The sequence below is a fragment of the Erpetoichthys calabaricus genome, chromosome 2 (genome assembly GCF_900747795.2).
Source record: "Erpetoichthys calabaricus chromosome 2, fErpCal1.3, whole genome shotgun sequence".
NCBI classification, from domain to species: Eukaryota; Metazoa; Chordata; class Cladistia; order Polypteriformes; family Polypteridae; genus Erpetoichthys; species Erpetoichthys calabaricus.
Window position 1 is genome coordinate 38,326,028 of NC_041395.2, and position 24,947 is coordinate 38,350,974.

The 24,947-nt window shown below is 39.3% G+C and overlaps 1 protein-coding gene across 3 annotated transcripts in view; it reads left to right on the forward strand.

The window, feature by feature from the left end:
• Nucleotides 1-24,947, forward strand: part of si:cabz01101003.1 (ubiquitin carboxyl-terminal hydrolase CYLD) — a 110,656-nt gene that overhangs the window by 21,631 nt on the left and 64,078 nt on the right. For 2 of the 3 annotated variants that reach the window (XM_051922293.1, XM_028793604.2), the window contains exons 2-7: nt 5,109-5,384; nt 16,795-17,094; nt 17,409-17,514; nt 17,987-18,088; nt 18,288-18,377; nt 23,218-23,552. In XM_051922293.1, coding sequence (XP_051778253.1) covers nt 5,109-5,384; nt 16,795-17,094; nt 17,409-17,514; nt 17,987-18,088; nt 18,288-18,377; nt 23,218-23,552 — 1,209 coding nt within the window. The remainder of the gene's footprint in view (nt 1-5,108; nt 5,385-16,794; nt 17,095-17,408; nt 17,515-17,986; nt 18,089-18,287; nt 18,378-23,217; nt 23,553-24,947) is intronic. The other variant, XM_028793605.2, reaches the window with a different exon arrangement.

Consider the following 24,947-nt stretch of genomic DNA (forward strand, 5'->3'; position numbering starts at 1 on the left):
TTCACAGAGCTCTGTGTCCAAGCACATTAATAGAGGCGAAGGGAAGGACAAGATGTGGTAGAAAAAAGTGTACAAGCAATAGGGATAACTACACCCTGGAGAGGATTGTGAAACAAAACCCATTCAAAAATATGGGGGAGATTCACAAAGAGTGGACTGCAGCTGGAGTCAGTGCTTCAAGAACCACCAGCACAGACGTATGCAAGACATGGGTTTCAGCTGTCGCATTCCTTGTGTTAAGCCACTCTTGAACAAGAGACAGCGTCAGAAGCGTCTCGCCTTTGGACTGCTGCTGAGTGGTCCAAAGTTATGTTCTCTGATGAAAGTAAATTTTGCATTTCCTTTGGAAATCAAGGTCCCAGAGTCTGGAGGAAGAGAGGAGAGGCACAGAATCCACGTTGCTTGAGGTCCAGTGTTAAAGTTTCCACAGTCAGTGATGGTTTGGGGTGCCATGTCCTCTGCTGGTGTTGGTCCATTGTGTTTTCTGAGGTCCAAGGTCAACGCAGCCGTCTACCAGGAAGTTTTAGAGCACTTCATGCTTCTTGCTGCTGACGAACTTTATGGAGATGCAGATTTCATTTTCCAACAGGACCTGGCACCTGCACACAGTGCCAAAGCTACCAGTACCTGGTTTAAGGACCATGGTATCCCTGTTCTTGATTGGCCAGCAAACTCGCCCGACCTTAACCCCACAGAAAATCTATGGGGTATTGTGAAGAGGAAGATGCAATACGCCAGACCCAACAATTCAAAAGAGCTGAAGGTCACTATCAGAGCAACATGGGCTCTCATAACACCTGAGCAGTGCCACAGACTGATCGACTCCATGCCACGCCGCATTGCTGCAGTAATCCAGGCCAAAGGAGCCCCAACTAAATATTGAGTGCTGTACATGCTCATACTTTTCATGTTCATACCTTTTCAGTTGGCCAACATTTCTAAAAATCCTTTTTTTGCATTGGTCTTAATTGATGTGAATTGAGGTGTCAGTTGCACCAATCCTTAAAGTCCTGGAGGTTCTCAATTGGACTGAAGTCTGGGGAACATGTGGGCCAGTCAATGGCATCAATGCCTTCGTCATCTAGGAACTGCCTACACACTCTTTGCCACATGAGTCCGGGCATTGTCCTGCACCAGGAGGAACCCAGGGCTCACTGCACCAGCATAAGGTGTGACAATGACTCTGAGGATTTCATCCCAATACCCAACAGCAGTCAGGGTACCATGGCCTAGCACATGGAGAGCTGTGTGACCTTCCAAGGAATATGCCTCCCCTGATCATCACTGACCCACCACCAAACCGATCATGTTGGATGATGATGCAGGCTGTATAATGTTCACCACGGCATCTCCAGACTCTTTCATGTCTGTCACATGTGCCCAGTGTGAAGCTGCTCTTATCTGTGAAGAGAACAGGGCACCAAAAGGAGCTGCTAATTGTGGAGTTCTAAAGCGAATGCCAATCAAGCTTAACGGTGATGGGCTGTAAGCCCACTAGAGGAAGTCGGGCCCTTATCTTTTTAAGTTGAATTATTTTAAAACCAGTAACAGCATACTGCACAATAATGTGCAGTGAATACAGTAATCCCTCTTCCATCGTGGGGGTTGCGTTCCAGAGCCACCTGTGAAATAAGAAAATCCGCGAAGTAGAAACCATATGTTTATATGGTTATTTTTATATTGTCATGCTTGGGTCACAGATTTGCGCAGAAACACAGGAGGTTGTAGAGAGACAGGAACGTTATTGAAACACTGCAAACAAACATTGGTCTCTTTTTCAAAAGTTTAAACTGTGCTCCATGACAAGACAGAGATGCCAGTTCTGTCTCACAATTAAATGAATGCAAACATATCTTCCTCTTCAAAGGAGTCAGGAGCAGAGACTGTCATAAAGACAGAGAAAGCAAACAAATCAATAGGGCTGTTTGGCTTTTAAGTATGCGAAGCACCGCTGCACAAAGCTGTTGAAGGCGGCAGCTCACACCACCTCCGTCAGGAGCAGACAAAGAGAGAGAGAAAGAGCCAGAGAAAAACAAACAATTAAAAATCAATACGTGCCCTTCGAGCTTTTAAGTATGCGAAGCACCGTGCAGCATGTTGCTTCAGGAAGCAGCTGCACAGAAGATAGCAACGTGAAGATAATCTTCCAGCATTTTTAGACGAGCGTCCGTATCATCTAGGTGTGCGAACAGCCCCCCTGCTCACACCCCCTACATCAGGATCAGAGAAAGTCAGCGCAAGAGAGAGAGAGAGAGAAAAGTATGTTGGGTAGCTTCTCAACCATCTGCCAATAGCATCCCTTGTATGAAATCAACTGGGCAAACCAACTGAGGAAGCATGTACCAGAAATTAAAAGACCCATTGTCCTCAGAAATCCGCGAACCAGCAAAAAATCCGCGATATATATTTAAATATGCTTACATATAAAATCCGCGATAGAGTGAAGCCGCGAAAGGCGAAGAGCGATATAGCGAGGGATCACTGTACTTGACTTATAGCTTTCATACTCTTTCTCTGTACGTTTAGCATTCGTTTGCTCAGAGATTGATGTTCTTGCTGCTTTGTGAGTAGTATGTTTTCTTCATTCTAGCGGCCCGCTTCTTCTTTTCTTTTTTCAGCATCTTTTCGCATTAAAACTGATTAAGTCAGTTATTGTGTTGCAATTATTTAGTATGTTTTTCTTAATTTTTCACTTAAGCTGCCACTTAAGTGTTCAATCTGCCTCAAGAATGATTTAAGATATGAGGAGGTAGAGGAAGTGCCGGCAAAGGTGGTAGGGATGAGAATGGCACTTGTACGCATGTGCCGCACGGCTGCCCTGCTGCGCACTGCCAGGAGTTGATTCTACAATAGAATTAAATAAAAATAAAAGGACTAATAAAAATCATCACCCCGAAAGCGGACGGTACAGCTTACATAGTGTATGTGTACCAAATTTCAGGTCAATGGGTGAAACGGTTTGCGAGCTACAGGTGATTTAAAATCCTGGACAGGCAAACGGACAGCCACGGTAGCGTATTATATAAGAAGATACTTATTTTTAAAAAAATTATTAAATAAATATTCACATAGTATATTATTACTATTTGAAAATATTTCAGTTGTTTATATTTCTGGTTATATGAGCTAAATCACATATTTGATTGCAACTTTTCCATAACTGCCTTTTTTTTTTCTTTTTATTATTAAGATGCATCTTTTTTTATTTATTTTTCATGTCTCAAATTTCTTCAATAATTGTTTACTAAAGTTGCTTCTTATATTTTCTTCTCCAAAAAAATGTTATTACTTTATTATGTATGACGATCAAATTTGTAAAAAACATACTTTTCCCTTTTCACCCTGTCTGTCCCCCATGGCACTCACATCAGGTGTGAGAAGAATTCCAAAAAAAAAGCTCCAGTCATTTTTTCTGACTAAAACCTGTTGTCAATGTAGATTTGAGAACATCATGAAAAATCATAAATAAATAAATGAGTAGAAGAATTCAGCATTTAAGCACTGTTGCTGAGTTGTGCATTTTCTTTTAGGAAAATAATTGATCTTGCAGAAGGCCACAGATTTAAATAATTAATAATAATAATAGTAATTACTAATTACATTTATATAACACTTTCCTCGCAACTCAAAAGCGCATGGACAGAGGGGAACCACTTCACCCTCCACCAATGTGTAGTACCCAAATGGATGATGCAGCGGCAGCCATTTTTGCACCAGTACACTCAATACACATGTCCTAATATGTGGTGAAGGTGTGAAAGATAGTTAGCCAGGTAGAGACAGGGGATGATTTGGGAACAGAATGACTAGAACAGGGGTAGGCAACGTCGGTCCTGGAGTGCCACAGTATGTGCAGGTTTTTGTTCCAACCCAGTTCCTTAACGAGAACTCAATTATTGCTGATGAAGCACATATTGCTTAAGTGACATTTTAATGCTTCATTTTAGTGGTCTCGCTTGTTAAGGTTCTCCAACCTTAATTGCTTATTTCAATCTTAAACTGCTGCATTCAGTGTTTTAATTGCTCCTTATTAGCAAAAAGATGTAAAACAGGGGTAGGCAATGTCGGTCCTGGTGAGCCGCAGTGGCTACAGGTTTTCATTCAACCCAATTGCTTAATTAGAAACCAATCATTGCCAATCTCAGACCTTATTTAATTTTATGGCTTGTTAGTCTGTGCAATGTAAGGCTTTTATATCGTAGATTTTTTTTCCTTTCCAAGGATATCATCCAAATGATTTGAAGCCTAAAACAGATCATTTTCAGTCTGTCACATTTTTCTATTAAGTGTTTTATTAAATCAAACCGTGCATGATGAACACACACAGATGTAATTGGAAAAAAGCTAGCTGGAGAACTGCTGGCTGCTTTGTCTTTTACATCTTATTGCTAATAAGGAACAATTAAAACACTGAATGCAGCAGTTTAAGATTGAAATAAGCAATTAAGGTTGGAGAACCTTAACAAGCGAGACCACTAAAATGAAGCATTAAAATGTCACTTAAGCAATATGTGCTTCATCAGCAATAATTGAGTTCTCGTTAAGGAACTGGGTTGGAACAAAAACCTGCACATACTGTGGCACTCCAGGACCGACGTTGCCTACCCCTGGACTAGGCTATGGAGGGCAATTTAGCCAGGACATTAGGATACACCCTACTGTTTCTGAAAGATGCCCAGGGGTCTCTAATGACCACAGAGAGTAAGGACCATGGTTTTAGGTCTAATCCAAATGATGGCTCCATTTTTACAGCACAGTGTTCCCATCACTGCACTGGGGTATTGGGATCCACATACAGACCATCGGGTAAGCACCCTCAACTGGTCTCACCAGTACTTCTTCCAGCAAGCTTTTCCTAGATGGTCTAGCGTCCAAGTACTGGCCAGGCCGTAACTTGGTTATTCTCAGGTGAATGACATGCTCTGAAGAAAATGTTTTATGGCTGCTGGCCTTCTTTACTTAGGACCCTGTCTCCTTTCCTGGAGTGTTTGATGTGTGAGCATTATTAATCCAGGAGACTGCTAGGTCACCCTGGTATAGAAAGGGGAATGAAACTCAGTAAATGCCTTGGATGATTAACCCTGGACTTTCTGTTTTCCTCCTTCAAGGTACTGGACTCTGGCGATGTGCTGAAAGTGGACCGTGATGTGCTGACAGAGATCAGAGAAGATTTTGCTTACCTGCTGGAACCAGTTTCGGACCTGCATGAGAGGATTATGTTGATTCAATGCCCCAAGAAGCTGGCTTTGCTGGGCTCGCTTGAGCCTGGTGCTAAGTTGCGAGTCCAAATACACTCATCAGGCAGCAAAGCCCCTGGTGTTCTGCGATATCGAGGCCCGTTGGGCAGTGGAAGCAGTGGAATACATTTTGGTGTTCAATTGCAGGTGAGATCTGTTTTTAGAAGCATTAACATTCAACATTATACTTGATTAGTTTTGAAATTCATGTTTTAATATTCTTTGTGGGAGAAATTGTTATGTGCACTTGTAAGTTATATGTTCCAGGTAAAATGATACATTTAACTTTTAGCGTATAATAAAAAACAATACGTGGATTGTGTGTTACAGAATTCACAGCACAAACCCACATCTTTTAAAGTGTTCTTATCAATAGGAATCTGCAAGTTATTCTTCATAGACACTAAATCCAGAGGGTCACACTTTATACAATAGTAAAGGATGAACTTGGGTTGAGTAGATGGGAAAAGTGCCATGAGTGGCCCACTAAAGAATGATCCAGAATTCTGATTTGTTATTAAACTTTTGAAGTTAAGAATAACACCCTTGGTGTTTTTCTTAGTTGTTATACCTTTTTGGCCTAAACTGTATTTATAATTATAAAAAAAAAGAATCTCTTGCAATTACAACCAATTGAGCATATGAATAAATAAGAGACAAATACTTTAAAACTTACTGAATAAGTCCATTTTTGAGCTGAGCATTTTCCTTCATATTTGAAGCGTAAAGTCACAGATAGACTACAGAGCTTCCTATGTTTAATCAACACGGGCATGCTGACAAACTACAACAACAACATTTATTTATATAGCACATTTTCATACAAAAAAGTAGCTCAAAGTGCTTTACATAATGAAGAAAAGAAAAATAAAAGACAAAGTAAGAAATTAAAATAAAGACAACATTAGTTACCATAGAATAAGAGTAAGGTCCGATGGCCAGGGAGGACAGAAAAAACAAACAAAAAAAAAAATCTGCAGGGGTTCCAGGCCACGAGACTGCCCAGTCCCCTCTGGGCATTCTACCTAACAAAAATGAAATAGTCCTCTTTGTATTTAAGGTTCTCACGGAAGGACTTGATGATGATGGTCATGGCTTTTAATCCATCAATGCTGGAACATCACGGTGCTTTGAGTAGATGGTGGTGGCGCAAGCCGCCACCACAAAGAAACCGGAAAAAGAAACAGAAGAGAGAGTAGGGGTTAGTATGGATTTTAGCGCCACCATGAATAGTTATTATAATGAATTGGATATACAGAGTATCAGGATTAAATTAAAGTGAAGTTATGAGAAAGCCATGTTAAAATAATGTGTTTTTAGCAGTTTTTTAAAATGCTCCACTGTATTAGCTTGGCGAATTCCTATTGGCAGGCTATTCCAGATTTTAGGTGCATAACAGCAGAAGGCCACCTCACCACTTCTTTTAAGTTTTGCTCTTGGAATTCTAAGGAGACACTCATTTGAAGATCTAAGGTTACTATTTGGAATATAAGGTGTTATAAAATGGAGCGAGATTATTTAAGGCTTTATAAACCATAAGCAGAATTTTAAAGTCAATCCTGAATGACACAGGTAACCAGTGTAGTGACATCAAAACTGGAGAAATGTGCTTGGATTTTCTTTTCCTGGTTAGGATTCTAGCAGCTGCATTCTGCACTAGTTGCAAACGATTTATGTCTTTTTTGGGTATTCCTGAGAGGAGTGCGTTGCAGTAATCTAGTCGACTGAAAACAAACGCGTGAACTAATTTCTCAGCATCTTTCAGTGATATAAGAGGTCTAACTTTTGCTATGTTTCTTAAGTGAAAAAATGCTGTCCTAGTGGTCTGATGAATATTCGATTTAAAATTCAGATTACAGTCAACAGTTACCCCTAAGCTTTTTACCTCCGTCTTCCGTCTCCGAATAGCCTCATTGTATCCATTATTGCCAATCACTAAAATTTCAGTTTTCTCTTTATTTAGCTTTAGAAAATTACTATTCATCCATTCTGAAATACAAGTAAGACATTGTGTTAGTGAATCAAGAGAATCGGGGTCATCAGGTGCTATTGATAAATACAGCTGTGTGTCATCAGCATAGCTGTGGTAGCTCACGTTGTGCCCTGAGATAATCTGACCTAACAGAAGCATGTAGATTGAGAAAAGCAGTGGACCCAGAATAGAGCCTTGTGGAACACAATATAGGATATCATGTGTCTTTGAGTTGTAATTACCACAACTAACAAAGAATTTTCTCCCTACCAGGTAGGATTCAGACCAATTTAAGACACTGCCAGAGAGGCCCACCCATTGACTAAGGCGATTTCTAAGAATATTGTGATCAATGGTGTCAAATGCGGCACTCAGATCAAGAAGGATGAGAACAGATAAATGGCCTCTGTCTGCATTTACCCACAAGTCATTTACTACTTTAACGAGTGCAGTTTCTGTGCTGTGATTTGTTCTAAAACCTGACTGAAATTTATCAAGAATAGCATGTTTAGTGAGGTGGTCATTTAACAGCATAATGACTGCCTTCTCTAGAATTTTACTTAAGAAAGGCAAGTTAGAGATGGGATTAAAATTTTCAAGAGCAGAGGGGTCAAAATTATTTTTCTTCAGCAGGGGTTTAACTACAGCAGTCTTAAGACATTCTGGGAAGACCCCCGTATCTAATGACGAATTTACTATGTCAAGAACATTATCAAATAGCACGCCCAATACTTCTTTGAAAAAACTTGTTCGTATTGGGTCAAGGACGCAGGTGGAGGGTTTCAGTTGAGAAATTATTTTATGCAAATCAGGTAAATCTATCCTGGTGAAAGAATTTAATTTGTTTGTAACGTAGTACTGGGGTTTAAGAGGATCCTCAGTGTTGCGGAGATATACTATGTTATTTCTAATATCAGTAATTTTTTGATTGAAAAATACAGCAATAGCCTCACAAGTTTTACTGGAAATACTTTGGAGGCATTCCTTTGAGTTACCTGGGTTTAGCAGACGATCAATTGTTGAGAATAAGACTCTGGGATTACTAGCCTTGTTATTTATAATCTTAGAGAAATAGTAGCGCCTCTCAAAATGGACTGTGTTATTGTATTCTGTTATTTTAACCTTTAACATTTCATAGTGGATAGTTAGTTTAGTTTTCTACCCAACTACCTGTGCAGTTCCACTCCTTATTCAGGAAATGATCCCCTTGGAGAAAGACTTTACGAGACTAAGGTCATAAAGCTTATGAAACTGTAACAACAGTTGCATAAAGTGCGACAGGAGCTTCCACATGCAGCTAAAGTCATTGACGTACTGAAGTAGAATTGCATATGTACTGTGTCAGCATGCCTGTGACTTTACGCTGAATGGAGATAAATAAATCAAGGTAAATAGATAACTAACATTCGATGTGGCTTTTATATAAGTAACATATACAGGCAGTCCCCGGGTTACGTACGAGATAGGGACTGTAAGTTTGTACTTAAGTTGAATTTGTATGTAAGTCGGAACAGGTACATTACTTTAATAAATGTTATTGTTGACCGACTGTAACCAAGTGCTCTGCCAATGAATGATGGAGTTTCACCTGTTTCTGACCTTTTTATTATTTTTACTTTATTTTCAATAGTGATGGTTTTTCTCTTCTTTACTGTAGCACCAGCACTTGCATCAGATTTGTGTTTCAAAGACATTCTTGAAGGGTGAAGACAAAAGGTTAAGATGAGCTCTTCTGTACAGCACTGTACACGCTATCACAGCAGATTAGGCACCAGTCGTCAACACGTCTGATGTATGGGGTGGTCCAGATCTAATTATGCAATTTTCAATACACTATAACTTATTCAGTTTATTACATAGAAAATCACCCGAAAAATCCTGGACCATCGAGAAGTGTGCGAATTGGCGACATGAAGAATCGTCTTCGTGCTGAACTGGAATCGTCCCCGCATAAATCAAAGTACTGACAAGAGACAACTTCCTGCTATGTGCATAACAGTACAAGCAAGCTTGCTATTGAGAATGAATGGGGGCAGCGAAGGGCAGTCCATCACCAGCCCACATCACAGTCACCTCCACTACAGTATGCTGCCTGCAGTGTCCCGCCGCACCACCACTCCCATTCAACATGCAGCCATCCGAGGCACACTACAATGCTACCCCCCGCCGCCCCGTTCACCCTCAATGGCCTCTGTTCGGCCACAACAGGGTCACCACTTGCAGCGGGGGGCAGGCAGTGAAACTGCTTGCCGCCTGGAGCCGCCAGTTGGACACTACACTGCGCGAGCCCCTTTCGTATGTTGTAGGTCGTTGTCCGTAACCTGGGGACTACCTGTAAATTTTTTTTATATAAAGACCATCACAAAACATAATCACAAACAGAACTTTGCACGAAATCTTGGCGAGCTTGGCATGCTCTGCTGTTTCATTGAAGGACATGTGTGGCAGATTGACCAGTAATATCCACTGGCAGGACAACAACCGACCTCTTGCTGCATCCAAATGGTGCCATCTTTCGCCTTTACACCTGGTACAGCTGCGTTGTTCTTATGTGTGAGTGGACATTACTTGGTGGGGAGGGATTCTGTTCTCTTTCTTGGATGTAGAACCTCATCCTCATCTGAGTTCACATTCTGTTATAGCACCTCTTTATTTGAAAATAGCAGTGTCAGATCGGGGGGAGCGTGAGCATGACTGAGAGAATAAAACTGAAGAAAAAAAATGCGAACCTTTATAAGTACCATACATTTACACCGGCTGTTACAGACTCAAATCAAATGTATGTTTTTATTCTATAATAGTAACAATAAGAGCAGCTCACTACTCAAAATGGTAATTCTGGTTAGCGGCTGGCCTCAAATCCGCGCCCTCTTGATTATGAGTCCGCAGTTCTTACCTCTGTACCACCCAAGCGGTCTTGTCAGCGTCATACCCTAACGCGATTTCTTTTTTTGGTTATATTTTTGTGTAAAAGCACACTTGTTTCGTTATACGTATACCTTTTGTGAAAGTGTTTATTTGATGTTTGGACTTCAGTTTTCACTCATTATACACTTCATGTCAAAATTTTGTCGTTAGTACTATAACATGAAAAAAGTTTGTATGTGTTCAACTTTTCTTGCATTTCTCGCATTTCCTGTCATCCAACATTTACAGAGATCATTGTAGACACGGAACACCCATGAAATGCATGTGTTCCACATAATGATATTATTTACCCTATACAACTCCCGGCACTTCACACCGAGATAAACAAGACTGGAGCTGGGAAAATTTTTTGCCTGAGTTGACTGTGACGTGGGGGGTTTGGCGATGGTGGTGGGACAGTAGGGTGCTTGCAGCTTGTGCTGATCGACACATTTACAAAAAAAAAGCCGCTAATGGAGAGGTGCGAAGGAATTTAAGGTGGCCCAGGATTATGACTTTTTTCATAGGCTTCAGGGATTCTAGTGTTAAAATACAAGGGCTGGTACAAAAAAAAAATGTTCCCAAATTGCTAGTCATATTAGTATTGTATTGTTCTCTCCATAACACTAAATTTCAGCTTTGACACTCCAAATAGTGTCAAAAAAAGCATTGTAATTTACCAGTCGATCTGTGTTCCTACCCTCACCTATGGTCATGAGCTATGGGTAGTGACCGAAAGAACGAGATCGCGAATACAAGCGGCTGAAATGAGTTTCCTCCGCAGGGTGTCTGGGCTTTCCCTTAAAGATAGGGTGAGAAGCTCAGTCATCCGGGAGGGGCTCAGAGTAGAGCCGCTGCTCCTCCGCATTGAGAGGAGTCAGAAGAGGTGGCTCGGTTATCTGATCAGGATGCCTCCTGGACGCCTCCCTGGTGAGGTGTTCTGGGCACGTCAAACTGGGAGGGGGCCCCGGGGAAGACCCAGGACACACTGGAAGGACTATGTCTGTCGGCTGGCCTGGGAACGCCTTGGGATTCTCCCGGAAGAGCCGGGGAGAGGGAAGTCTGGGCATCTCTGCTCAAGCTGCTGCCCCCGCGACCCGACCTCGGATAAGCGGAAGAAGATGGACACTCCAAATATGTCAATTATTAATCCTTTTTTTTTACTGCTTCTCCCTCTTCCCGCCCTTCATGTGTTCATAAACTGGACTCGTTCATTGTACGACTGGCCATTGCAAAATCTGCTGAAAACACAAACAACAATAGTATAAGCACCACCAGCACAGGAATATTACATGGGTAAATCTGTCAACCATTGGAAGATGGAAGTTACAGTGACGCAAAATAAAAATCCATGCTGATAAAATACTTTACTTGTATTGCTAGACATGCTGCAATTTCCTTCACTTTAGCAAAGGGTGAATGGTGGTGAAAACAAAAATTTGGCGGCTTTGCAACATCAGTCAACCAAGCGTTGCATGTCTGCATACAGTGAGTGATTGTCAGTCTCTCTGATGATGGTTTATGAATGGGTCAATGTAGACAGATAACAGGCCAGGGTGGAAATTTTCCAAAAGTGTGAGTCACATGGTCCACAAGGTGACTGTCATCATATCAGAGAAAAGTGGTTTTTAAATTGCTCTGTGCTGTGGTACTCAGCTGTACTTTAGGCATGTATTTATAATAGCCAGGCTGCTGCCAAACATCAGTGCTACAAAATAAACTTACATCCATGAGAAATGAGGCTAAAACTAATAACATGGAGCAAACCATCTGACATTCTTTTCAAATTCAAATGTAGTATTTCATTAATTTTGCCATTTGTGGATTTATGGTGTAGATGCACAATGAAGCAATGGAATTAATGAAGAAAAATTAAGAACTTTATTATTGTACTTGACTGTACTACCTAAGGCAGGTTGAAATCTAAATAATCGATTTGGACCTTAGTGTTAACATTTGAAGTGCATCAACATCATCCACTGGAATATATTTTGTAATGCATGTAGTAATGAAGTGCATTCTATTTGTCATCCTAATAGATGGCACATCACAAATGTTTGTAGTAATAATAAAAATGCAATGCATATGTCTCTGTTGTATGCTTTTTGGTTTGGGATTTGTAAAAACTGTTAATGTTTATGATCTGTTGGAATGGCAAATGCAATGCATTTTATTGCTAAAAATGTTTATGATGCTTCATCTTTTAGAATGGCAGATACATAGCAACAGACAGACATACAGACTTATTCACAGACACATCCTTTTATTAAGGTGGACTGCTATTTTACTAGTAGTATATGCGTATGCCCACCTTGTACTACACCCTTGGCCCTCAAGTTCAGTCCTAGTGGACTGCAGGTTTTTCTTTCAGACCTGTTTTTTAATATAAAGCTGATGTATGCTGCTCAAGTTGTTATTGATCAAGGAGTAGTTTGTGCTTCATTAGAATTTGGACTTCAAACCGTGAGGCTATGGGTTCGTATCCTGCTGCTGACACTGTGTTGATCCTGAGCAAGTCACTTCACCTGCCTGTGCTCCAATTGAAAAAACAAAAGAAATTGAACCAGTTGTATCTCAAATATTGTAAGTTACCTCGGATAAAAGTGTTGGCCAAATAGTAAGTAATAATAAAGAATAATTTGAATTAACTTCCAACCATTACAAACTTCTTTTAGTCTCCAAACAGCTGCATTTACTGTTTTTGTTTGCTGTTTTCTTAACTAGCTGCCAATTATCAATGAGTTGCAAATGACAAAGAAACCAGCAGTTCAGCATCGAACTTGGTGGTTCTCAGGTTCATTATTGAGGAGCCACTGTGGCTGGAGGTTTTCGTCCCACCCTACCTCTGATTTTATTTGAATTTCCTCCATAAAGGAAAGGCCCACCCAAACTTTTTCTGTGTTACTTACCCCATGTAGTTTGGCCAAGAAATGTTTTTAAACTTATGTTTTCACGAAGAACAAGAGAAATAAGTTTAACATAATGGATCCTACTGCAGTGGGCTGGCGCCCTGCCTGGAATTTGTTCCTGCCTTGCGCCCTGTGTTGGCTGGGATTGGCTCCAGCAGACCCCCGTGACCCTGTGTTAGGATATAGCCGGTTGGATAATGGATGGATGGATGGATAATGGATCCTAATGGTGACCTGTGTTGTACAACTGCAGACAATGTGAAAAAAAATCCTCATGTGGCATAATCCATATGTCCGTTATCCAGTCGTATACGCATAAAACATACATTTTTCGCTAAAATATTATTCATACTTAAATAGGAAAGGCACATTCACAAAATTCTGTGCTTTTCATTTCAAAGCAGGACTCTGGACCACTGAGTGAGGGAGAGGACTGGGACTTCAATACAAAAGCACAAAATTATGGTTTACATTGTATGCTAATTTTCTCAGAAGTCAATATGAATAATAATCTAGCAAAAAACGGTTCTGTTTTGAGTGTACAACTGGATAATGGACATGTAGATTTTGCTACATGAGTAACGTGAGGGTGTTTTTCTTTTATTCCATAGACATTTTTCACATTGTTAGCCACTGGACAGCACATTCTATCATATCATATATTTTTTCTCTCATTTCACATGAAAATATGAAAATAAACGTTTTTCTTGGCCAACACTACAAACGTCATATTAAAAATATAATTTTTGGATGGAGTATTCCTTTATTTAAGCAGGCTGTTATTTCAAAGTTTCTCTGTTTTGGCATCAATTCAAGTATTATAAAACTGGGCTTTCTAAATTTCTGTTGGAATATAGCGGGAATTTGTATATGTTACTTGGAAGTAATTTTATTTTTTTATTTTGGTTTTTAAGATTTTTCATCCTCAAGTTAATTCCACTTTTCCTGGTATTTTTGTTATTTACGCTGTTACTTTTAGCTAGCATGTTCATTAGTAAGTATCAGCAGCCTTTTGAAGTCATTTGCTGTGGCATCTCCTCTGCCCATTGAGAGTTATTATTGTCCACCTGCAATTAACTGAGCAAAATTCACCAAAAAGGTGAATTAATATGAAAATTATAAAAAAAGAGGTAAGCATTTAACACTGTGGTAAAAATACAACAATTAATAAGTTTCCTTTGAATGAAGACTCACTTTACTGCACTTTTCTGAATGTGAAATAAGAGAAAAAAACAAAGACCAGGTAAATAAACAGTGAGATCAAATAGAGGCAAATGATTATCAAACTGATTGGAACAAAAACCTGCAGTTCTAGTGGGCCTCCTGGAGGGGAATGTGAGACAACATGAACTAACTTGGTCCCATTTCCAACTGTGTGTGCTCATTGGGAAGTGTTTGGTTTAATAAAATACTCGTGTTTAGAAAGAAATGGAAGAGAAAAAGGTGAACAACTGGCAATAACTGATCTCCTTTGGTCTACAAATTTCTCAGAAAAGAGAAATCTATGATATACTGTAAGAATGATTTTCTGCCACAGAATGAGTGCACTAACAAGCCATAACTGTTAAGGATTGGATTCTAATTAATAAATTGGTTTGGAACAAAAGCTTTAGAGCAACTGCAGCCCTTCAGAACCAAACCCCTGTACTACAGTAACAACTTTTACTTCAGTGCTATTCCTTCCTGCTCCGCTCCCATTTGCTTGTTGTGAGACCTCCTTTTCTTTTTCACAATGTCACCATGCAGGTCTCTCTTTTTTAAATGCACTTTGATGCCAGCTTGGAGTGCCCACCTGTGGCCATTTCAGTACATTAACTCCTTGTGGCTGTTGACGTGCGCTACTTATGTGGCATGACTGCCATCAGACTGTTAACCCCTGGTTATCACGGACCACTTGATGAAATCCAGGGCTTTGAAATGCAAATCCAGTAGCAGAGTATTAGAAGTGTAGTATTTTTTACCTAAATTACTATAACATTATAAATATCACTGGCTTATATGAAACATGTTTTCTTTTGATTGGTTCAATGTTTTGCTTATGATTTTATGGTTTGTTTTTTTTTAAAGGTGAAAGAAAATTAACACTATACACTGCTGAATTTTATTGTATTCTGTTGATCAGACTAAATAGTCACTTTTGCTATTCTGTTGTTTTGTATATTTTGCAAAATACTCCAATTTGTATATAAAATGCCCCTGGATTTCAGTCATTGTGTGCAACAATTGCCCTTTAAAAATATTTCATAATCTGTTGTACACATATTGGAAAAATGTACAGCAGTTTCATATAATTTATTTTTCGAAGTCTGGCTCTTCATGCATTCCTTATCTCTATAACCAAACAATATTTTACTGTCAGAATTGTGGTTAGCCAGCTGAGGTTACACTCATTCTTTGATAACAATGAACACTATCGACATCCCATTTTTGCATATTATTTTCATATTCTATGTATGCATATTTCCAAAACATTTTAGATGAAAGAAAATGTTCTGCTAAATAGTTACAGACATGAAGTTTTACTTCCAGATTGTTTTTGATATTCTACCTCACAGTGTTTCCAATGGGATTCCTAGGATTCCTTACATGGGTTGTTGTTTGCATAAACTCTCCATACCATGCTCGACAAACAGAGAAGAGACCACACATCCTTCCTACAGGAGAGACAGTGTCAAGAATCTGTAGTTAAAAATTATTTCTGTAATTGTTTTGTTGTGGACGGCACAGTGGTGTAACTATTGTACTTGGAATAACACCAAGGAAGCCAAACTAGTCTTTATAAAATAAAATACCCATGAAGGGAGCAATCAACAAATGGATGAATTTACCCAACAAAAAGTGAGAATGTTAAACAATGTTTTTCTGGCCCTACCACCTTCAGTCTTGGGGCCCTCAGGTGGCTGATCCACCTGCTCATGAAGGCCCCCGTCTTTAAGTGCTTGTCCTCAATCCTCCCAAATTTATATGCAGTGAACCTAAGAGGTGGCTTTATACCCCTTCCTGGAGTCACTTCAAGGACTGTCCTGTATTTGCAATAGGGACACCAGGCTAGAACCAGGCCTACTGTCTTTCTTGGTATCCCTGTGCAGGTCCTTAAAGGGCCACTTGATCAATATTTACTATAGTACTTTGCAACCCCCACATTCTTCACGCTACTCATCACCATGCTAATGGCTCATATTGAATGGTTATGGAAGATGGAAAAAATGAATTGCATATGCAGAGAGTTTACAGCAAATATAATATGAAATATTATTTATAGGGAGACACGATTGCAGCACTGCTGCCTCTCAGTTGCCCTAAACTGATTCAGAGTTATTGCTGAATGGCGCTTTCATGTTCTTCTTGCATTTTAATTATACTGAACTTACTCAAGGTGACAGAGTGGTGCATTGGATTGCCTTGCCTTGTCATAGGTCCAGGGACCCTAATTTAATGGCTGAACATGCTACTGTCTTTACAGAGTTTGCCCATTCCCTCACTATCAAATACTAAAAGAAACATATAACAGGTGGTACATTTTAATTTAAGGGAAAAGTTTTGTAATATTGTTTGCATGGAAAGAAAATTGTATTTAATTTTATTCTTGGGAAGGCTGCTTTTTTGTACAGTTTAACAATTAATATTAGACAACATGATATTACTCCATAAATTCATTATTTTTGCTTTGTTAATATGTTACTCTGTGATGTACAGTTTATAATTTATGACTTCTGCAAAGTGCTTAGAAACCTGTGAACTGAGAATTGATTGTATTTGTATTTCACAGGGTTCCGCAGCTGGCAAGGGCTTCACAAATGGAACTTATAAAGGTCACCAGTTTTTCCAATGTCCCGAGAACTGTGGGGTGTTTGTAGCTGTGAATCGCATTGAACTGGCCATGTCAGAAGATCGAAGTCGGCAAAGTATTGAAATCCTGTCCCGTACAGCCGACAGCACGAGTCCTTTGTTTGAAATTGGCCAGCGGGTTTACTTTCAGATGGAAGACTCTATACAGTATGGGGAGGTGGTGTTCTGTGGCATACTTCCAAACAAGCTGGATCATGGAGTCTTTGTTGGGATTCATTTGGTAAGGTTTCTTTAGTTAAGTTGGGGTGGCAGACTGGCACAGTGATTAGCACTATTGCCCCATGCATCCAGTGTCTAGGGTTTGGATCATTCTCCTGCTCACTAAGTGTGTGTGTAGACACACCTTACAATAAAGTGTAAGGTGTGTGAACGAGTGGGCCTGTTGTTGATTGGCCACCTTGTTCAGTTTTGGTTCATGCTGTGTGCTTGATGCCACCAAGATAGGCTCTATCTACCTCTGATACTTTTTAGAATATGTGGGTTTAGAAAATGAATGACTTAATGAAGACATAAATCAAGTTTTTTTTGTTTTAGGAAAACCGAGTGGGGTCCTGGGATGGCTTCTTTAAAGGGGCCCAGCTGTGTAAATTTCCCTCTCCAGAATATGGAATATTACTGCCAATCAGTAAGGTGCACAAAGGTAAAGTGGAAACAGTTAATGAAGTGTGCTTTATAAAACAGACCGGTTGCACAATTTGAATATTAAAATATTTTAGGGCTAGAATTCTTTCTGGCCAGATCCTCAAAAATAAAGCAATACATGACAAGCTTTGAAGCTGCCAGAAGTGTGTTGCCAGGTGAGGTATGTAAAGCAATTATACGGAGCTAGCAAATGATGAAAGTGTAGCCACTAAAAGGCAAGCTTAATTATGATTGATCCCAAACATCATACATTAGGGTTACACTGCGCTACTCCTTTGAAGTCAGTTCTAAGGACTGGCCAGCAGGTAACAAACGAGATGCTGTTTTCACTTGACTCTTAAGTTATTTCATCTCCCCTGTCAATTTGGCTTTCTCACAGTTGAGCTTCTTGAGGCCCTTTTCCTGTTTGATTTGCCCCTCAATTTTTAATGTTCATTCATTAACTTGGTCTTTATGTGCTCTCCTGCTAGTCCCTGTTGTGTCAGTGCAGATTAGCAGTGGCTCCAGCTTTTTGTCTCGAGGTGCCAGTGACCGGAAGCAGCAATCACGCTCCCTGAAAAGCCGACAGACAGGTAACAGTTAAAGAAAGCTGTGCTATTCTTTCCCGTTTAAACCAGTCCTCTCCTGGTTTGCTCTCACAGGTTGACCAGGCCTTGAATAAAGGCTTTTTGAAGGCAATCTGATGAGCCTGATAGTGTTGGCATGTCTGTATTGTAGGTCTTAAATCAATTCCTCTTCTTATCTATTTATATTCACTTGTCTTTCTGTTAGATGTTAGCCAGGACCCAGAATCTACAAACGTCAGGAGACAACTTACAAAAAAGGAGCAACGATCTTGCAGTGATGCTGGGGAGCGGCCAGGTAAGTTGGTAGTGTGGTTGCCTGTGAGTCCAGGGAATTGATGTGGCACAAAGAGAAATTTGAGATGAGGAGTCTAAAAAATGTGTGAGCTGAGTCCAGATGGTCCTTCCTAGTCAATGTAAGGCTTTATTCACATCTTTCTACAGCACAAATTGTGAAGTTCTCCATCCATAAATATTTACCAGGGCTGCTGTTCGATTCAAAAATTTAATTGTGAATAATCAAAAGATTAATTCTTCAATTGAAATAACTGCATATTAATCAAAATTTATTACACTTCCTTGAAGCATTTTAATAGGTTTCTATAAAGAAGAAGTAACTAAGTGATTAATTTCTAATTTAAAAAAGTACAGTTTTAATAATTGCTTTTCTGTGCATTTTAAATTATTTCAGTTAGGTTATTGGACAGTTTTATGTAACAGGAACAACAATCACCAAACACCCCAGGGTTGCTCTAATATTTGGGAAAACTAATACACATTGTGTGGACTACTATGTTGTAAGACAACATGCCAAAAGCAATAATTACACAAACAATTGCATATTGAAAAAAAGAAACATCGAATTGTGATTCATCTTTTGTGCATAATCATCACTACTAGAATTCAGGTTGTGTTTAACTGCATGATGCACACAAGTCAACTCTGCAGCTGTTACTTGGAGAGGAGAAGATGTTAAATAGATTGAAAATGTGTATAGATTAGGCTATTAAATAGCAAAGGGTAGACTGTCATTGAATGTGCCATTTATGAATTATAAAATATGTCTAACTACCTTGACCTTCAGCCCAAATGGAGTTTTAGCCTGATCAGTTTGTACTGATTTCTGCCTAGTTTTATTGGTTAAAGTATAATACGGGCTTATGTAGGCTACAGTAGGTAACATATAATTAATTAAAAAGCAACAACATACCATGTCTGCATTCTGGGAAGTGAGAATAAGGTATAAGAAATCGAGCAATCCCACTCTGTCTAATCTGCTCTCTAGCTGCTCAGAGATGTGTAACAGGTCAGATATCTCTCCATGGGTGACTGAAAAAGCTCCACAGCAAACGTATTTGTCGCCAGGAACATGGCACACCCATTCACATTCTGCCTCGCACTCAGACCTGTACCTCGACAGCCTCTATTCATTTCAAGGGCAGTCTTTCATTAGCAGATGTCACTATGTGTACCATCTTGTTCTGGACATTCTGCTATACTGCATGACGTGACTTTTTTTTAAATGTCAATATGTGAACACAGCATAATGGCAAAGATGACGCTGAAGTGTAATCTCACTTGTCAGTCTCCATTAGTGTGACACAAAAATGAAACTCTTTCACTCTTATTTATATAATTATTTTGATTTTAATCATTTTCTTTTCATGCTCTGCACTTTGAAAAGCTAGTGTATAAATGAAACAATGTGTATGAAAATACCGGTTAAGCATTATCAAGAAACAATACAGGAAACGATCAAGTGCTATTAATAGAGTTGGAGTCAACTTCCACTGTTTCATTAAGTGTGAAGATAAAATTAACGTATTTCAGGGTCACATTAAAAATGTAATCGCCAAAATTTTTAATGCATTAATTAAACACATTAACGCCAATTCATTGGCAGCTGTAGTATTTACTGTTTTACAAACCCTTCCTCATTATCACATTATATGTCATTCTGATTATATTATTATCAGATTATCATATTTTATGTCATTCACAGGTCAGGATTGTACTCAGTCCATTACTAGAGGTCTGTGAGCAACAAAAGTAACCCATCCACATATCTTTGAACTCTTGAAGCCTAATAAAAAAACACAGATGTCACCATTTTTTATTTAGATTTCAGATGTGAGGCGACAGTGCTGCCGATTATGTCACCTATTCAGTCTGCAACTAAAATGTTACCTTCAAAAGTAATATTTTATAATTTGAGTTCTGTTGAGTAAAATTTCAAATTGGCTTCAGGTAAAAAAAAAAAAACATGTACCCCAAGCATCTTTTCTCTTCTCCGTGATATTGAGACAGAGAGTCTGCATTTCTTACAAAAAGTAGACGTGTTGCAAAGACCCGGGGCAGCACTGTTGTCAGGTGTCTGTTTACTCCACCAAAGAATTTTTTTAATTGAAGTGTGGGACAGAAACCAAACTAGTAATTACTTTATCAAGTTCAAAGGAGCAAAATGATAACTTAAAAGTCATTAGATGGTAATGGTAAGTTGAATTCCCAAGATTCTTAATTCATTAAAGCTGAAGAATGAGTTGCTTTGTATGTTTTTTTGCCCCCATTTAAACAATGTTTCGACAAGTTCCTCAAGTAGAGGTGGCCTTTAAATGAGATAACTGTAATGACACACATGTAGCATTGACTCCTGTAACTGACAAAGAAGACAATGATGTTAATAACATGCTGCACTCTAAAACCTCTAAAAAGTAGAAACAATGATGTAACAGAATGTTGCCATACTTTAATTTATTCAGTTCAGGGTTGCGAACAATTGAAGCCTATCGTGCCTGAGAAATAACTGCTTCTGAAAGTCATTGAACCCTGTTGGCATTGTCATTCAGTGTTCAGCCATTTGGGTATTTTACAGGACTTTCATTTTAATTGAATTAATTGCTATAGATGTTTTCTTTCTAAGTATCTAGCACTCATGTTTTTGAATTTGAACACTATTATGTTAAGTGTGACAGCACGATGGCACAGTGGTAGCGCTGCTGCCTCTCAGTAAGGAGACCTGGGTTCGCTTCCCGGGTCCTCCCTGCGTGGAGTTTGCATGTTCTCCTCGTGTCTGTGTGGGTTTCCTCCCACAGTCCAAAGACATACAGGTTAGGTACATTGGCGATCCTAAATTGTCCCTAGTGTGTGCTTGGTGTGTGTGTGTGTGTGCCCTGCGGTGGGCTGTCGCCCTGCCCATGGTTTGTTCATGCCCTGTGCTGGCTGGGATTGACTCCAGCAGACCCCCGTGACCCTGTGTTAGGATATAGCGGGTTGAATAATGGATGGATGGATGTTAAGTGCATTGCTCATAGTCAATAAAACAGGAGATGGGAGCGCCACTGAGGCTCAGACAGTGAACCTGCTAGTATGTGAGAGTCCCCCATGACCATGGGGTGATGAAAGTCTACTTTAGCTGGCTGAAAAGACTTCTGTGTATTCCAGTTTAAGCCCCATCACTGCCACTATATGAGTGTGGATGAGTAACTGAGAAGGGGGCGTCACCACGAGAAAATTCCTGAGTAGAGACATGTCACTTTAATTAATATTAAAGTGTCATAATAATTGTTATTTTGTTTTGTATGTAAGTGTATATATTTGTTAATAACAAGTTTTAGGGCATTTGAATCATTTTTATTTATTTTGGCAAATTTATTCTTTATTTTGTTTTGTACGTCTTTTTTTTGTGTGTCCTACAGAAACGTGTCACGTGACCGTCATCAGCGCTTTAGTGATGTTAACAGAAATCTGCTTTAAACATTCTTAGTTGGATAAATAGCAAGTAGGAGATAACTTTGGTCTAAGGCTACATCCACACTACTACTTTTTCATTTAAAAATGGCGTTTTTAAATGAAAATTACCTTTGCCCACACTAGCATTTTCACATTTGTTTAATAAAATGTGTCTGCCCAAGTTAAAATGACTAAAAATGAATATGACAGAGTTGTTTGCCTACATTGGGCATGTATGCATTGGAAGAGGATGTGACATCTATTTGCAGTTTGCGTTTACAAATGGATATCTGCAGTAGCAAATATGAAAAACAAAAAGACATTTTTTTTGTTCGGACTGACAATAAGGTAGAATTTGTTATTGAGAGTAACACACAAGTGTAATACAAGCAAAGTGACGGAGAAAACGTAAGAAGCAGGATACAATCAGGGAAAGGTCATGTAATAAGAATGAACCGATCAGAGCACAATTAGAGTCTGTATTTTCAAAACTTGTTGTTTTCACCCTTCCACACTGCAGTGCTCATCTGGCGTTTTCAGAAATACATATACAGTGGAACCTCGGGTCACGAACGTCTCAGACCACGTGCAAATCGGGTTACGACCAAAATGTTCGCCAAACTTTTGCATCTGTTCGGGTGACGAACAAGCCAGTTTCCCTTCCGGTTCGTACGCGGCGATGATTTCCGCACGTGTTCAGTCTCTCCCTGTGCAGCGAGCGAGAGAGAATGAGAGCGAGAGAGAGAGCACGAGCGAGCATATATATATTTACATACAGCTTGTAACGTCCGGAACGGATTAATTGTATTTACATACAATCCTATGGGGGAAATTACTTCAGGTCATGACCAAATTGAGTTTTGGAACGAATTATGGTCGTGATCTGAGGTTCCAGAGTACAGCTCTGGAGAGCATTTTCAAAAGACTGCATTTATGATGGTTAAAAACACTGGGGTAGTGTGAACAAAAAGAAGAAACAGCTAATTTCTGAATTATTAAATCAAAGCATGGTAATGTGAATATAGCCTATTAGCCCAAGGGCTAGGTTTCATTTTGGGATTGAACTGCTTAATGACTTTGATTTTTGGTTTGGCCCTGCACTTCATTTGCTCAGTTATGTTCTTTGTTTGTTTGTGTTTTCATCTTACAATCTATTTATTTCTCACAATAATCCCAGGTGATATTGTCTCCTTACAATCGGTTGAAATTTCTCTTGTTTGGATTATTCTTGGATAAAATATTCTTAAATTGATTGTACTACAAATGAAACTATAGAATTTGATTGTAAAGACGCCAGTGCAGATACTGTTGACTGATATGAATTTTTTTTTTATTATTTTAAAAGAGCGTGTATTTCTGTATTCTTCCTCAGCTTTTCAAAATTAGTTTTGATTGTGTGCTTGTTGCAGGAAGAAGTTATTTCAACTCTTTGGAAGAGCAAGCTGGCCTGGCTCGAACTTTGTCAACTCGCCTCCCTCACTCAGATTCTTCTTCTTCAGTGGATGAAAAAATGCCGAGCCTGTCCTCCTATTGGAGCACCCAGTCAAAGCCACCTGGAGGAGAAGAAAGTCCATCGTCTCCACAATCAAAACACAGTGCAGAATTTCTGAAAAACCACAATGAAGAAGAGGCAAAACTTGAAGTGAACTCAATGGTGGAAGTGAAGGATCCACCCATATATGGAGTGATTCGTTGGATAGGAGAAATCAAAGGCATGACTGACACAGTGGCTGGGCTGGAGCTTGTAAGACTACTTTTGAATTAATTTGTTAACTTCAAGTTTTTTTTCATACATTACCCATCCTTATGACCCACAGTACTACATCTTTTTGAAATCCAATTACATACCCCAAATCTAAACCCCTCTAGAGAGGAGAGAAAATAAAATTGTTATTGACGACACTGTTAAAATGCCTGTCAGATTCTAAAAGTGAAGTGAATTTAATTTATTTCCAATTGTAACTGAACTATGAAATCCTTTTCCCATTGTATTACACCAGCTGAATTAGTATTAATTTACCATAATAGATTGTTCACTTCTCAGTAATGTCCATAGGCTGCTACTCTAGACAGTGTTGAGAAGATCAGGGGTTATTGTGATTCCAAAGTGGGCTAAGAAAAAGATTTTGTTACAAGAGGGTCTAAGCTGGGAACATTTCCAAAACGTGATTTACAGAAGGAGGTCTCCCACCACAACTTTCTTCAGTAGGGTCTGGCCCAGGATACATTTTGAATATCTTGAGAAGGGTGTGAATTATGTATACAACATGCAATTTAATTTTCAGCTGAATTGTAACTTGTTTCGTGCCACTTGAAGAAGGGTGTATTTTATTGGGGACTAATTTTCATTAATTCTCAGAAATTCTAAATGTGCAGTCAGTTCCCTGTGCATTATCAGATTGCCTGGAGGTCGACTCTTTTAGTTCCATTTGGAGAGTGTAAGTTCTATAGTAGATAAAGAGGGAAGATTAGTGTGCTGGCTACACAAGACAGCAGCAGCATTTAGTTAGAAAAGGAATTGAGAGGTAAATCGTAACCAAAGTAACAAGCAGAGAAAAAAGGAAGTAACCTTGGCTCAATATGTATAACAAAAACTTGAAAACCAATGAACACTCATGTAATCAGAGCTCAGATGTTATTAAGTCATAAAGAAAATGCAGAGCCAGAATTCGTTAACAAGACGTTTTTCAAAACAACAAAGGAATAATAGCTATCTTAATCAAGAACCACTAGAGGGAGTGCACAATACAACCTTTGTACTCTTGACCTGGATGTGTTACATGCCGCGCACTTCCGGTTGATCTTACCTAGCAACAACATAACTACCTTCAACAAAAAACACTCAAAATGGCGACGTCCATAAAGAAAGCAAAATGGCATCACAGTATATTGTAACTTATTTTCAACATCATTAAAAACGTACCAAGTGCAAAAATAGATGTGGCTGCAAGATTCTTTGACCTCTAGGACAGTGCTTTTTAAACTTTTTTTCTTGCGACCCAATTTTGCCTTCTTTGTGTCTTCTAGACCCATATTTGCCACCAACAGTCATCCTGGGTGGAGCAGACCAGTGTCGATTGCTTAAATGGCAACCCATTGCGAGACATTCCACAAACCCTTCGCAGCCATTCCCAATTGA